The sequence below is a fragment of the Cataglyphis hispanica genome, chromosome 4 (genome assembly GCF_021464435.1).
Source record: "Cataglyphis hispanica isolate Lineage 1 chromosome 4, ULB_Chis1_1.0, whole genome shotgun sequence".
Taxonomy (NCBI): Eukaryota; Metazoa; Arthropoda; class Insecta; order Hymenoptera; family Formicidae; genus Cataglyphis; species Cataglyphis hispanica.
In genome coordinates, this window is record NC_065957.1 from 6723716 (window position 1) to 6737467 (window position 13752).

General features: G+C 31.0%; 2 protein-coding genes across 4 annotated transcripts in view; one reads left to right on the top strand and one right to left on the bottom strand.

Annotated features, from left to right (window-relative positions):
* LOC126849138 (extracellular sulfatase SULF-1 homolog) overlaps positions 1-13752 on the top strand; it is a 64911-nt gene that overhangs the window by 43134 nt on the left and 8025 nt on the right. For all 3 annotated transcript variants that reach the window (XM_050590720.1, XM_050590719.1, XM_050590721.1), the window contains 3 exons: positions 4206-4527; positions 11464-11614; positions 11812-11987. In XM_050590720.1, coding sequence (XP_050446677.1) covers positions 4206-4527; positions 11464-11614; positions 11812-11987 — 649 coding nt within the window. The remainder of the gene's footprint in view (positions 1-4205; positions 4528-11463; positions 11615-11811; positions 11988-13752) is intronic.
* The window catches only part of LOC126849255 (MRN complex-interacting protein), a 44816-nt gene that overhangs the window by 22094 nt on the left and 8970 nt on the right, over positions 1-13752 (bottom strand). The window lies entirely within an intron of this gene.

Consider the following 13752-nt stretch of genomic DNA (forward strand, 5'->3'; position numbering starts at 1 on the left):
GTAATTTTTAGTAAGAAAATAGATTATATCCTGTGCTTTTACTCTACTCTTTGGAAAATCAAGATTTACTTTTTTTATATGTATTTTATATACTTTTTTAAAACAATTTGTCATGTTTTTCAGATTAATTGTGTATTCCTTCTTTTATCGTTTTATTTTTTTCGATATTTTTCGATATCGCCAACGTGTGTACCGAGTTTACGGAGTTACTTGTATAATAACGTGTGCAGATACCGAATAACGACACGCGCGATTTGCGCGGGACATAAAACTCTGATTCGTCATGCGAGTCTTTTTACGGGAATAGTGTTGTTTGTTGAACGGCTCGTTAAGCAGCGGTAGCGGCGTGCAGAAACATGCGATGTACCTTTAAATCCCGGCACGAGAACGTTCGCGCACGGTCGTAACAAACAGGACCGACATGCAAGCGAATAAACGATCGCCGGCCGAAGCGCGTCGCTAGAATCCGAAAAGCGGGTTAATGCTCTCGCCACACGCGAAACAACTTCCTAAAATAATCGCCCGTTTCCTCTATAACCACCGATTCTGGCACACCGCAATATCCCAAATTCATTTGTGTCACTCGATTGTGATAATTTCAACATGTGTTTCTTTTCGATGCTATGAGAGATTAATTCTTGAAATGGCGACAAGAATGTGGCTCGTGCTTTATGAAAACTTCTATTAAATATGATAATGAAGAAATTGACAAGCTTTTTTGTTTCTTTTCTATAACAATTTCAACAGTGGTCTCGTTATAGTGCTGTTTAATTAATAAAAAGACAAGAAATCTTAATATACAATAATATTTTAACATATTGAATTGTTTAATTATATTAGAATTAAATATTATAATTTATAAATTATCATATGCAAAATAATTCTTTATAATTATAATTATATTAAATTTTGTTGTAGCTTTTGTTTTTTTATAAGAGCAAAATTATACAGTAATTTTAAAATTAGCGATATTTTAATAATATCATTTTTAATATATTGGACGCTTTTTTTTTAATGTATAACTAAAGAAATTCATTATGTAGAGAAATTATTTAATTCATTAAAAATCTTGAATCATTCAACAACTTAAATTCAAACTCTGTTGAATTAAAATTAGCTTATAGGTAATTAAATTGAAGATTATAAAAATAAATTATTTATTTTTTTCATAAACTTAATTTATCGAAATTCTGATCAATATTTTACATTCCAATAATATTTTTCTTTTTTTTTACTGATCTTATTCATTTTTAAAATATGTCTGAATTGATTTGGAACATTTTTATATTGAAGGGCACATGGCGCTGATGCCGCCGATATTCAGACACGAAATGTTCCTTTCGCAAATTCATTTGCTTGGCTGACCCATATTCCGCCACATCCAAGTATTCGCTGCATCGACCGCTTCCATCGTTTTGTTCTTTTTCTTTTTTTTTGTCCCGATTGAAAATCGGTCTGTGACTGGCGCCAGAATATTCCGATGCGGCCTTCTGCCTTCTCCTTTGTCGACCACAAGTGACTGAACGATTCCGTTCCTTTACGATCAAACGGCATTCGCCGTTCGAATTTTCTCTATCATTTTTTACCGTAGAGTTAATTCGCATTCTTTTCGAAGATTATTCTCCCCGAAGCAACAGGTGCGATGCGTAATTGTCTACAATACTAATGAATCATCTTATATTATAGATCAAAACAATTAATTCGTTTATCGCGGTAATAATATCGAAAAGTGACATCGCTTTAACAAATTCGCGGAATGGGACTTAATAAGTAATTAAAGCACAATCGCCAACGAATGCGAGTAGATTAAATAACGAGAGAATTGTTTATGTAAATTGTGACATTACATCCTTTACATTTGTCCGGAAATGAGAAATATATTCGGCTTGTAACGAGTTGTCTGATTTGATTATCTGATTGACTCTGGACGGACGATTGAGAAAAGTTTGCAGTAATGATTAATCGGAGTACGAAAACTTGTTTTATTTTAATTCTATGCCTCTCACGCAAATAAGTAGAACGAATTGTTACGATCACGTGGAATACACAATGTCAAAGAGATTATTATTCGATCTTTATTCTTTTCAGTCATTTAAATACTAACGTCTTAATGCTACATTATATACTTATATCATATGACATCACATTGAAATCGGCTAAAAAAAGAGATATTTACTTCACTACTTTATACGTAGAATAATGAGAGGAATTTATTTCTATTAAAAAAGTTCACTGGAAAAATAATACAATTGCATTTTGCAAGTCACAAACGTTACGTATTATTAAAATGTTCGGGTTTTTTGTTAATACTTTATCTATCAACAAGTAAATGAGTACCTGTTTGAATTGCATGATTTATGTTATACACATGTTTTTGTATGCATGAATATTTTAATATGGAAGGAAAATATAGTCATGTTTTAATAATTTATTAAATTATTAATTCTCAAGTACTGTTAAAGTTAAATATTTATAAATGTAATTGTGGTTATAAATTCTCATGCAACAAGATTGTTGAATCAACAATGAATGTTTAACAACAATTTATGCGATTTGTTATGCGAAATTTATATATTTTATCGATTAAAGCAAGCAAAATGAATAAACTAATATTATAGTAATCCCGGCAAAAAATCGTCTCCGAAATTGTCGCCATGTAACTATTATAAATAAGCAATGATATATATACGTGCCCTGAGACATATCCTATGATAGGAGGAAAGCAGAAATAAGGACAGACTGAAAGAAATGGCCCTACATCGTGGCGCCTTTGAATTAATTATTTGATGCCGCCCCATATGAATAATTCAGAAAGAAATTTCGACGGAGAAGATGAATCTTGACCGAGGAATCTTTACGAAAAAAATAGGCAAATGGAATTGCTTTTTAATTTATTATTGGTATCGCCGTGCAAAATATTTACATTGTAGTCTTTTTCAATGTTTATCTACAGTAGCGTGATTCTGTAATCTTTTTTTTATATTTTTTATGCAGGTAATGCTCAAATCGATCGTGAACCACGGCGACATGTTTAATGTAACATAACGACATATCTGATATGATTATTGATATTTCATTAATATAAATATATCCGTGCAAATTTCTTCTGCTGCAAATATGAGAGAAAAATTATAACTACAAGGAAAATGTGTTTTTTTTTTAAGAAATAAAATGTTTTCTCTTATATAATATTATAGCGTATGTGTATTTTATTATGTGTATCTAAAATCACTTTTTGTCCAAAATTTTTTACAATTATCAACTCAGCTTATTTATTATTATTTGCCTTATACTACTAGTTAAACATATATTTAATTTTTCTCTGCAAATAAATATTAAAATATTTATATAGAAACATGTAAACAATACAATTCAAACAGGTAATATAACTCGTTGTATTAAAAAAAAGTTTAATGTTAAGAGAAACCTTATCAATATGATAAAAAAATGCTATTGATAACATTATTACTACATACAAGATAAGTAAATGGTATACATATGAGTCACGTGAAATGTTCTTGAATTTGCTTATATTCTTTTTTATCGCGTGTTTAGCCTCATTTGATTAATTCTACTTTCCGCTTTCGCGTCACACGCATGTATGGCAAAGCCGAAGTCGTGTCGAGTGGCCAATTAATTACATGAGTCAGTTCTTGTAACGGGCAGAGCGTGTCCGGAGCATATTAATTATTATTGTCTTACTTATTGAGGGTAGAAACAAACCTTTTTTTCTTCTATTAATCTAAAACATCTAATGTACTACGCTTCATGTTTGTCGCTCATTTAATTCTTAGATTTCATGCACATTAAATCATGGAAGGAAAATATTGGCCACGAATTATGTCGTCGTAAATATTTACTGCAACAATCCATTAACGTAATTTTTAACTTGTCAGATGAAAAATATAATAATTTTCGTACTCATATTACATTTTAATTATTGAACATAAACAAAGTTTAAAATACTAAATGAACGACATATAAATTTCGTAAGTAAGCGCGAGCTTTTAATATAAATCTAGATAGCATAAGTAAATATATATATATTTTTATACCTCTGTTATCATATTATAATAATCAGAAAGCACGAGATATCGAAAGAAAATTGTAAAAAATTAAGCAAATATGTATTATTGTAATAAATTCAATTATGATTTAACTACAGTGCGCGATTTTAATTTTCGCAATTTTTTTCTACATTTCAGGATACTTTGGCAAGTATTTGAACAAGTACAATGGCTCGTATATACCACCGGGATGGCGAGAATGGGGTGGTCTTATAATGAACTCGCGCTACTACAACTACAGCGTCAATATGAACGGCAAGAAGATAAAGCACGGCTTCGAGTACAGCAGAGACTATTATCCGGACTTGATAGCCAACGACAGCGTGGCTTTCCTAAGGCAGAGCAAACACAATTTTGCCCGAAAACCGGTTATGTTAGTCGCAAGCTTTCCAGCTCCGCATGGTCCGGAGGATTCGGCGCCGCAGTTTTCGCATCTCTTCTTCAATGTGACCACTCATCAGTGAGTACGACAAAGTATCTGATCGTGTTTGTTCGCGTGCTTTTCAATCCGTAATAAGAATTTATTTGCACATTTACTTCTCGGCGCGATTCGGTATCTAATTAACGATAAATTTACGATGCATATACACATTCGGTCGTAAATAGAACATTGTGTTTTTTTTTTTTCGAAAAAGAACAAATTAGAAGGTGTGAAACTTGTTCTATAAGAATAATAACCGCACTTCATTCAATTATATCCTGCAGCATTTCATTACGTTTGTAAAATTTAATTATTATGATGCTTTCGTACTCTTTGATCGGACTCAATATTATTTGCATATTATTTGTTTTATATGCATACGAGAATAGAGAAAAATATGATTTTTACATATATCTTATATATATCATATAACATAAAAGATAATTAATCAACGGAAAGGATTGAGTTTTGATCATTCGTTTAAATAATCAATTGGATCCTAATAAGAGATTAATAAAAGACACATTTCCTTTATTTCAAAAGCGAAAATCATAATGAAGATCATTTTTAATACGATCATTCGTACAAATTTAACATTACTAATAAATAATTATAAATAATTATAAATAAAAATAATTATGTTGCAACATTTAAGAAATTAATTTAGAAGATATAAAAAAATTATTTTTTTTTATCACGGTATTAATCGCGTATTATTTTATTGTGTGCCCCATATATAATCTTTGATAAAAATACACAATCCTCTTAATTTCTCGCTGCTTTTTACGTCCATCGTTACGGTTTAACAATAAGCGGTCTTCTTCTCGTTATAAGCTCCCGTTCCGAAAGAGTTTATGTTTCTGTCATTCCGATTGCATTTCACGATGATTTCATTACCCCAGAACGAGACGTAATGCGGTAACAAAGTATCGTACAACAATGGATATTTCGAAATCTATGTTTCCGTGAGATGAATTCAATTTATGATAGAAAGATGTAACAAATTTGGAAATTAAAAAGTTTGCATTTTCTGCGGATTCGAAAAATCAGTTTAGGTATTTAGAAAGCCTTTAAAAAAGCCGTTAATATATACGATTTTCACGCTTGATGTTATTCCGAATCACTTAGCATTGATATCGAGCCGTCTCATTTGCCTCGATACTGCCATGACAACCGCAACTTCATCGAATCGCAAATATGTGCGCACCTATTATTTTTCGTTGCAACCGCTTTTCTCCGTTCCCGTTAATGTATAACGGAAAATGCACACAATAAGAATTGTCCCCCTTTGCGGGAAAAACGGGATCGACCCTCGCGATGTCGATGAAGACAAATCTCTCTTTGCGTTTCTCATTCTTTCTTTCAGCAATACGGCAAACGCTTAAATTCGCACGTTTATTTCCGTCCGCGTAAGAAAGAAAAATTCATGTTTCTCTTGGACATTAAATACACAATTAGAAGAGGAATAGAAATAGAAAACGAACGAATTCACACCTGTCGGAGTGAAGGGGCATGTCAACGCGTATAGGTCCTAAACTAGACAACCATGGGATAGATATCCGCAGCGATGATATTATCGCCGTGAGTGATGGAGTGTCCTTACACACCACATCGAGAGCGTGATGAAAAGGGGAGTGGGAACGCATCCCTCTAACGGTCTTGCTGCGTTATTGTGCGTCCACGAGACAGACATGATTACGCACACCTGTGTGCCTACCGCAACGAGAAAAAAGAAAGAATTTGTGTCGCAAAAATTTGCAATGAGAATGCAATAATAGCGAGCGTTTCAGTTTCCTCGATCTCGTTCATTACCTTGATATACAATGAAATGTTGATTGGATGATAAGGTAGAAGCGATGAAACGTTATTATTCCAATTATTTTGGCAATCTCTTTAAAAAATTAGAATTTTGGAATGAGGATTAAAATATGCATTTACATCGGGCATTCTCCATCGATTCATTCATTAGTTCTGACGTATATTAAGTGCGGATAGTCTCAAAATAAGCTTCCACGTCTATTCCTGTCGCGGTGAATTTCTAGTGCCAAGTTTCGCAGAAATACGACGTGCAAAAAATTGCAAGCCAACGCGACGCTGGCGGCTGTCAGTGTCATCGCGTCGCGGTTGTCTCTCGTCAGAATGAATAAAAAGAGTTCCTGGATCACATGCACGTTCCTAATAGCGTGCAATTCATTATCTCCGGATTTCCAAAACGCAAAGGAAAAATTCCCTACCAAATTTCACCTTGTTTTGTAATCAAGAAATGAAACTTCGCCCAGTGATGTATCGTGTTTTCGTTATTTTGTCGCGAGTCGCATTTAATGTTAAATATACCGTGAAAATATACCGACACGCGAGAAAGAGATTGCGATGATGAAGAGAATTCGCAGAATACTCTCACGTGTGTGCGCGCGTGTTTTCGCGAAATCGGTTAACACCTCGACATTGTAAATTATATTTATTTATGGCACGACGTATTATATATGTATATATATATGTATTGTATATATATCGCAACCACTTACGTGGACGTAGAGTGCCGCCCGATATTTTAATATCGAGGTTTTTATTCCGCACGCTCGTACATCACGCCATTCCCGTGTCATGCCACTCAAAAGCTAATCGACAGAAATTAATGTGTCGGGCGGCATGTAGAGTAACGTGCTTTCAGAGCGCTTTTATTGGCGCGCCTTTAAGCAATCAGTAGTCGGACGCTAATCTAATTCCCTTTCGATCAAAGGGAATTGAGTGCATCGCAAGACAACATCATTGTAAATTAATAATGGGCATTTCATTTCATTGACAGTTTAGTAATCGCGGAATTATACAACTACGTTCGCTTGAATACGAAGCTTTGTAACTTCGAAGCACTAATAGCATACTCTCTTAAACGGTCTCATTGTTCTCTAACATTTCTTATATAATCCTATACATAATCCTTTTCTGCGCGAGATATTATTAACTCGTGGAACAATCCTTATTAATTGCAACCGCAAGGAAATGTATTTATTATTAAGAATGGCAGTTAATGGCAACTGACGGAGATTCATTTGTAATTCAATATATAGGTAAGCGTATGAAAAGACTAGAGATAAATTTATGGTTGTACAATTCAGCTTAACCCCCTACGCGATTTCTTAAGTGTTAACTGTTCACCGCGATTCGAGGCGAGTTGGATAAAGACAATTTCATTATTTATGCATATGAGCCGAGCTACGTACACACATTCATAAATATGCTGTATGTAAATTAACATAATTTCTTGTACATTGATAAAACAATCGTTCGTTTCATAATATATATCATTGTTTCCTTTTGTGCGATCACTTCGATATTTTACGAATCGTAAATTTCTGTCATTGAATAAGAGATTTGAATTTCATGAATCTAAAACAGATTTAATCGCCGTTAATGTAATTATGTGTCTGTGAATAAGAGCCTTGGAATACAATCGCGCGTGAGTTAATCTTTTAATTTTATTTTGTAATTTAAGTTTTTCAACCATAACGATGTTTTTTTGATTCTTAAATAGATACAGATAATTTTTTTCACATTATTATTCATATATATTTCACATATTTATTTCACATTATTATTATTTTTATTATAGAATATATAGTTTGTTTTGAGAAAATCGATATCTAATAAGGAAAATAAATAGTATGTGTGTTCATAATAAATTGGAACATTCTTTATAGCATTCATAAAAAAAAGAATGCAACAGCTTCCGGTAATTTTTTGCCGAGTAAAGAATTTTATAATATAGATAATATTTTTTGATATAAAATAGAAAGAAATCGGAATTCTTTGAGTAGCTGAAAATTTTGTAACAAAAATAACCTTTAGTTCAAGAATAGAGATCAACAGGATATTATAACAAGTAATAACAGTGTTTTTTTTTTGTATTTCACTATTTTTATGCATTAGTAAAGCTAAATATAACGTGCGACTAATAAAGTTTTATTGCTATCGTGTCGATGTTAAAGAGGAATTCGGTACATTTATGATTTTCTTAATAATGCTTGAAAGTTTTTCTCGCTTTTTTTACCTGATGTAAAGAAGGCAAAAATATCTTTATTTAAGACTATAATGCCATAAAATTCGAGAGCAAGGTCTATCCTATACGAATATTCAAAAAATATAAATATAATTATGTGTCCAGAACAAAACAAACGCTTTAGTTTATGACGGGTAAAAGTTATTCATTTGGCCAATTGTTTTTGAAGATAGTGTTGGATAGAAGATTAACGGATTAATACTGTTTCGCTCGCCTATTTACGCGCTTATTCGCTCATTCGTATATTATAATCCGTGTATTAGAAACAGTAAAAATTTAATCATATTTTTACACAAAAAACGAAATTTATCATTAGAAATAATTATTTCTATTGATTCTTTTTAAATATTAATAAAATTTAATTTAAAAAAAGCAAATGTGAAAAAAACGTGATTAATAATCTATCGTCTTTGACAAATCGCGATAAATTCTAATAAGATTTTTAACAATAAATTTATTAAAATGCTATAAATATAAAGTTATAAATAATAATATATTTTATGTTTTTTAATGAATTAGCTGTTTTTATTTGTTCCGTTACTTTTGCAAATTTGTAAAATTATCAGTCAAATATAATTTCTCAGCGAAACGCTATAAAAAAAAGAATAATATGCGACATTATTCTTGATGTATTATATTTTTTATGTACATTGGTCAAGGCATCAAGAATAATACCTATTATCTAAAAATAACTTTTGTTATACAAACACTGTATATCTTTGATAAAATCTACAACATAGTATGCTCATTTAGTTACTCGCTTTTCGAGATGCACACATTCTATTTTTACCTTCAAATTGTATAAATCGCAGGCAAAACAAGGAAGCTCCGCGGAGACGAACGAGGACATAAGTGAGCAGACGATGACACCCGTCTGAGTGTAAATATAATTCGCGATCTCTCGTGGGCGAGTTAAGTGGTCGTGGCGAGATGGTAAACGCAGAATAGGCCACAATTAAGAAGACGGGATATCTCCGTTCGGGACTTACGTGGCTGGATTGCGCATTTCGTTTTAAATTTGCTTAAAGTGCGGAAAATTTACGACAGCGAACGCAAGTGAGAGCCAGAAGGTCATACGATAGAATTAACATGAATTGCGTGGACATTAAAGAGCTTCTCCTTGCCTCTTCATTCTATCTCTTACGTATTTTTTTGTAAAGTATTTAACTCTTTTTCATCTCTGCTTTTTCAAGGAAGCATCTATTTGCTTTCCATCTGATCGTGACTTGCAGCAAACCATGTAGATTTATGCTGAAAATGAGGTTTATATTATGTGTCAACCTAATTTTACATAAAATCAATTAAAGATTTTTTTAAAAATCATCTCTCCATTTTAATAAAAATTTGATTTGACTCATTATCTCGAGAAACAGAAAATAATATTTTAATTTTTCCAATATTAAATTAATATTAAATATTAATTAATATTATATAAATAATTTAATATTAAATTATTTCAAATTAAAAATTCCTCTTAAATTTCTTTTAAATTTATCTTGGAAATATGATTTGTAGTTTTGAAGTTTGCCTAAATTTTGTAATTTTTTTCAATTGTTTATATATTAGCAATTTTTAATGATAAACGATGTAAATGAATTGATAAATTTTATCCAAATTAATAAATAATATCTCTAGCATAGCTCTATTATACCCTATTAATTATATGAACCATAATTAGAAAGCTCTCTCTTGCGGTTTTTTCGTTCTTCATAATATGGTTTTAAAAGAAGATTATTTTCATCTTTTAGGGGCTCTTTATTTTCTTTGAAATTTAAAATATATTCTCAAAGACCTATTCCCGTGGCGCACGAGAACCCGTCAATAAGACAAAGATTCTGCGTGTGGTATGAGCGCTCCTGAAGGACATGAAGGAAGGTGAAGAGCCAATTACCCATAATTTCGTGTCTCGCGTAATTGGAAGAGGAGAAAGAGACGGCAGTCCGTCTCGAGGGTTTCTGTCTCGCGTACTTCAGCTCGCCGTCTCATCGGCGATCTCTCTTGCTAGCCGCGGAGAATTAATTCAATTTCGGTCTAGCTGACGAGGCTTCCTGGGACAAAACTATGCTGCACGTTCCTAAATTCTGAGCGACTCTTAAGACCTTGCTACCAATGGAATGCAATTGTAATTAAGGACGATGTCGCGTGGCTGCCGAGGTTTCGCGATATAGCACTGAGTTAGCTATCAGTGAGTTTCCTGCGAAAATGGAAGATCAAAGACGATCCTTTCGGGAATCCTCGATAAATGATAGACTTGAGACCAAAACCGCGAATCATTTCAATATATTGAAATCACAAAGATCGATATTTAGTATATTGTGATTTCCTCTAAGATAATGCAGTGATGTTATAAAAGTATGTATCTTGAATTATATGTTTATCATTTTTATGATAAAAAAAAAAATTTGTTTTGGATATTTGGAAGGAAACAATAATTCGAATAACAAATTTTGTGAAGTATATGCAGATAATTTAAAATTTAAAGAAAGCATAAATGGATAATAATTAAGAGCATTTCTTTATATTTTATGTTTTCTGAAAGATAATATTATATATATAAACTAGCAATGTTTCAAAATTTTTAGATGTTTAGATATTTACATTTTCACTTTTATATATTCTTTCTCATAATAATTGATATATAATAGTGTATGTGATATCCGTCAATTTTTAATTTCCCGTTATATTTATATTTTATTTGCAATTCTTTTATCTGATGAGGCTCTATATTTATCTGATTATACTTTTATTAAAACATGAAAATATAGATTTTGTAGAAAAAAAAAAAAAAATTTATTTATTACAAACAAATAAACAAATAAATTTTTAATCTCAGAAAAAAATAAAATTTTATTTACATTTACAAGATACATAAAAAAATAATTTAACTTAATGAATTGTCTATTTTGTTTGCATTTCAGCACACCAGCGTACGACTATGCACCGAATCCCGATAAGCAATGGATACTTCAAGTTACGCAAAAAATGCAACCTATCCATAAACAATTTACAGATCTCTTAATGACGAAACGACTGCAAACTTTACAAAGTGTCGATGCTGCCGTAGATAGAGTACGTACCGTGCCTCACATTTGCATTGCATAGTTATTTACACACGCACACATACACGCATACACAATGTTCGGAATTAAAAAAAATCATTATATATAATTATGTCAACTTCAGAAAATTAATTCATAAAATTATTTACGCATCTCTCGTAAAAAGTATTAAAATATTTGTCGGTTATATCATTGATTTTATTATAGATTTATCAAGAATTGAAAGATTTGGGTGAACTGGATAATACGTACATTATTTATACGTCTGATCATGGATATCATTTGGGACAGTTTGGGCTTATAAAAGGCAAGAGCTTTCCGTTCGAGTTCGACGTAAGGGTACCATTTCTCATTAGAGGTCCTGGCATCGAACCTGGATCCATGTAAGTCTCTCTCAATTACACATTTAATATTTTGAGCGTACTTTGTTATTAATACTTAGAATTGCATGTTTACTTAATGATTATTTGAGTAATACACTGCAAATTAGTGGTTCTATGTTATAGAAGAAAAAAAGAAAACATTGTAAAATTTATATGTATTAACTAAAAAATTAAATATCTAATGGATTTTACATATACATGTTTGTGGATTGACCGTAATCATAATTCTTCGTATATCAGCGCGGATGCAATAATGTCTTTGTAAAACTGGTTAATTAAACAATTAAAGCATTTAATTGCTGAGAAATAGAAGAAGAAATGCCAAGATTTAGAAATTTTAAGAAATTTATATTGATTTCCATCTTTTTTCTTTAGGCCATATTTATTTTGTTTAATATAACATAATTATGAAAAAATAGTGGTAAATATAAAGTGAATTAAATTTTTTTGCACTTGAAAAATGTATCATTACAATTGTGAAAGAAACCACAAAAAGAAGAAGCTATCAGTAACCAATTCATTTTTAATGATATCATCAATAATTTTTTAATTGAAAAGTAGCATTTATTATAGATAAAAAATATTAATCTTTTTCTCGTTTCTAATCTATATTTGTAACCATTATGTATCATATTTTATCAACATAAATAAAATGTATCCCCTTTTAGGGATTGCATGTAATTTATTTTGTATTTTTTAAAATCATTAATATTTATTAATTTAATTTTTAAAAGCATTAATAAATGCCATTTCTTTTGTTAATGATATTAATTTTATTTTTCGGTGTTGAATGTGTAATCTATTTATATATTTTTCTCACGTTCTCTTACTAAATAATGTACAATTGTCTCTCGTTTTATATATATATATTCTATTCTCGAGAGGATAACAATTCGAACGAGCAAATAATTTTTCGTTAACAAACGGGGGAATGCACGGTAAGGCGTTCCTATGTCTTGTCATGGTTCGACATCAAAGGTACAATCTACTTGTTCCCTTAACTCCAGACAAGATTTCACAGTAATAAATAGAGCGTTTGCCTGTAAGTGGTCTCGCCGTCTCCTGGAATTACGGAGTTCCGCCGAGAGCCCCGAAATAAATTATAGTCCATGAAATCGAGCCATAAAAGACAGATGGGGTAACGCAGTAATTAAAAGAACAGATTATTGGTACTCCCTAATCATCGTGATTACCCTATAATCATTATTAAGCCAAATAGTACTTTTAAGAAATTAAATCATTCTTTTCGAGAAATACTATATCTCCTATTAGGAGAACAAGAAAAATATAAATTAAAAATTCAGATTTTGTTTGTTATTTTAATAAGCTGCAAGTACATTAATCATAATATGATAAGAAAAGTATAAAGAGAAGATGTATTTTCTATTTTCTATCTCTTCTATTCTCCTTCCATTTAGTTATATGTATATCAAATTAAAAATAATAATTTATGTAATAAAAATTCCCTTATTATTATTTTTTTTTTAATACAGGATTAAATAGAATTAAATCGACAAAATTAAAATTTTTCTTTGTAGATAGAACAAAATTTTTAACCGTAGATCTCTGTCCAATATCTCAGAAAAAATAAACTGAACATTATAATCAGGTGGTTGATAAATCTTCTTTATTTAAAAGAATTCAAATGCTTTTAAATTCCCTTATATGACTATAAGAAATTTATACGAGATTATGCGAGTTATTATAATATCAATATTCGCGAAACTTTCGTCACCGCATGAATTGGCTTTCGTTTGTGAAAAGT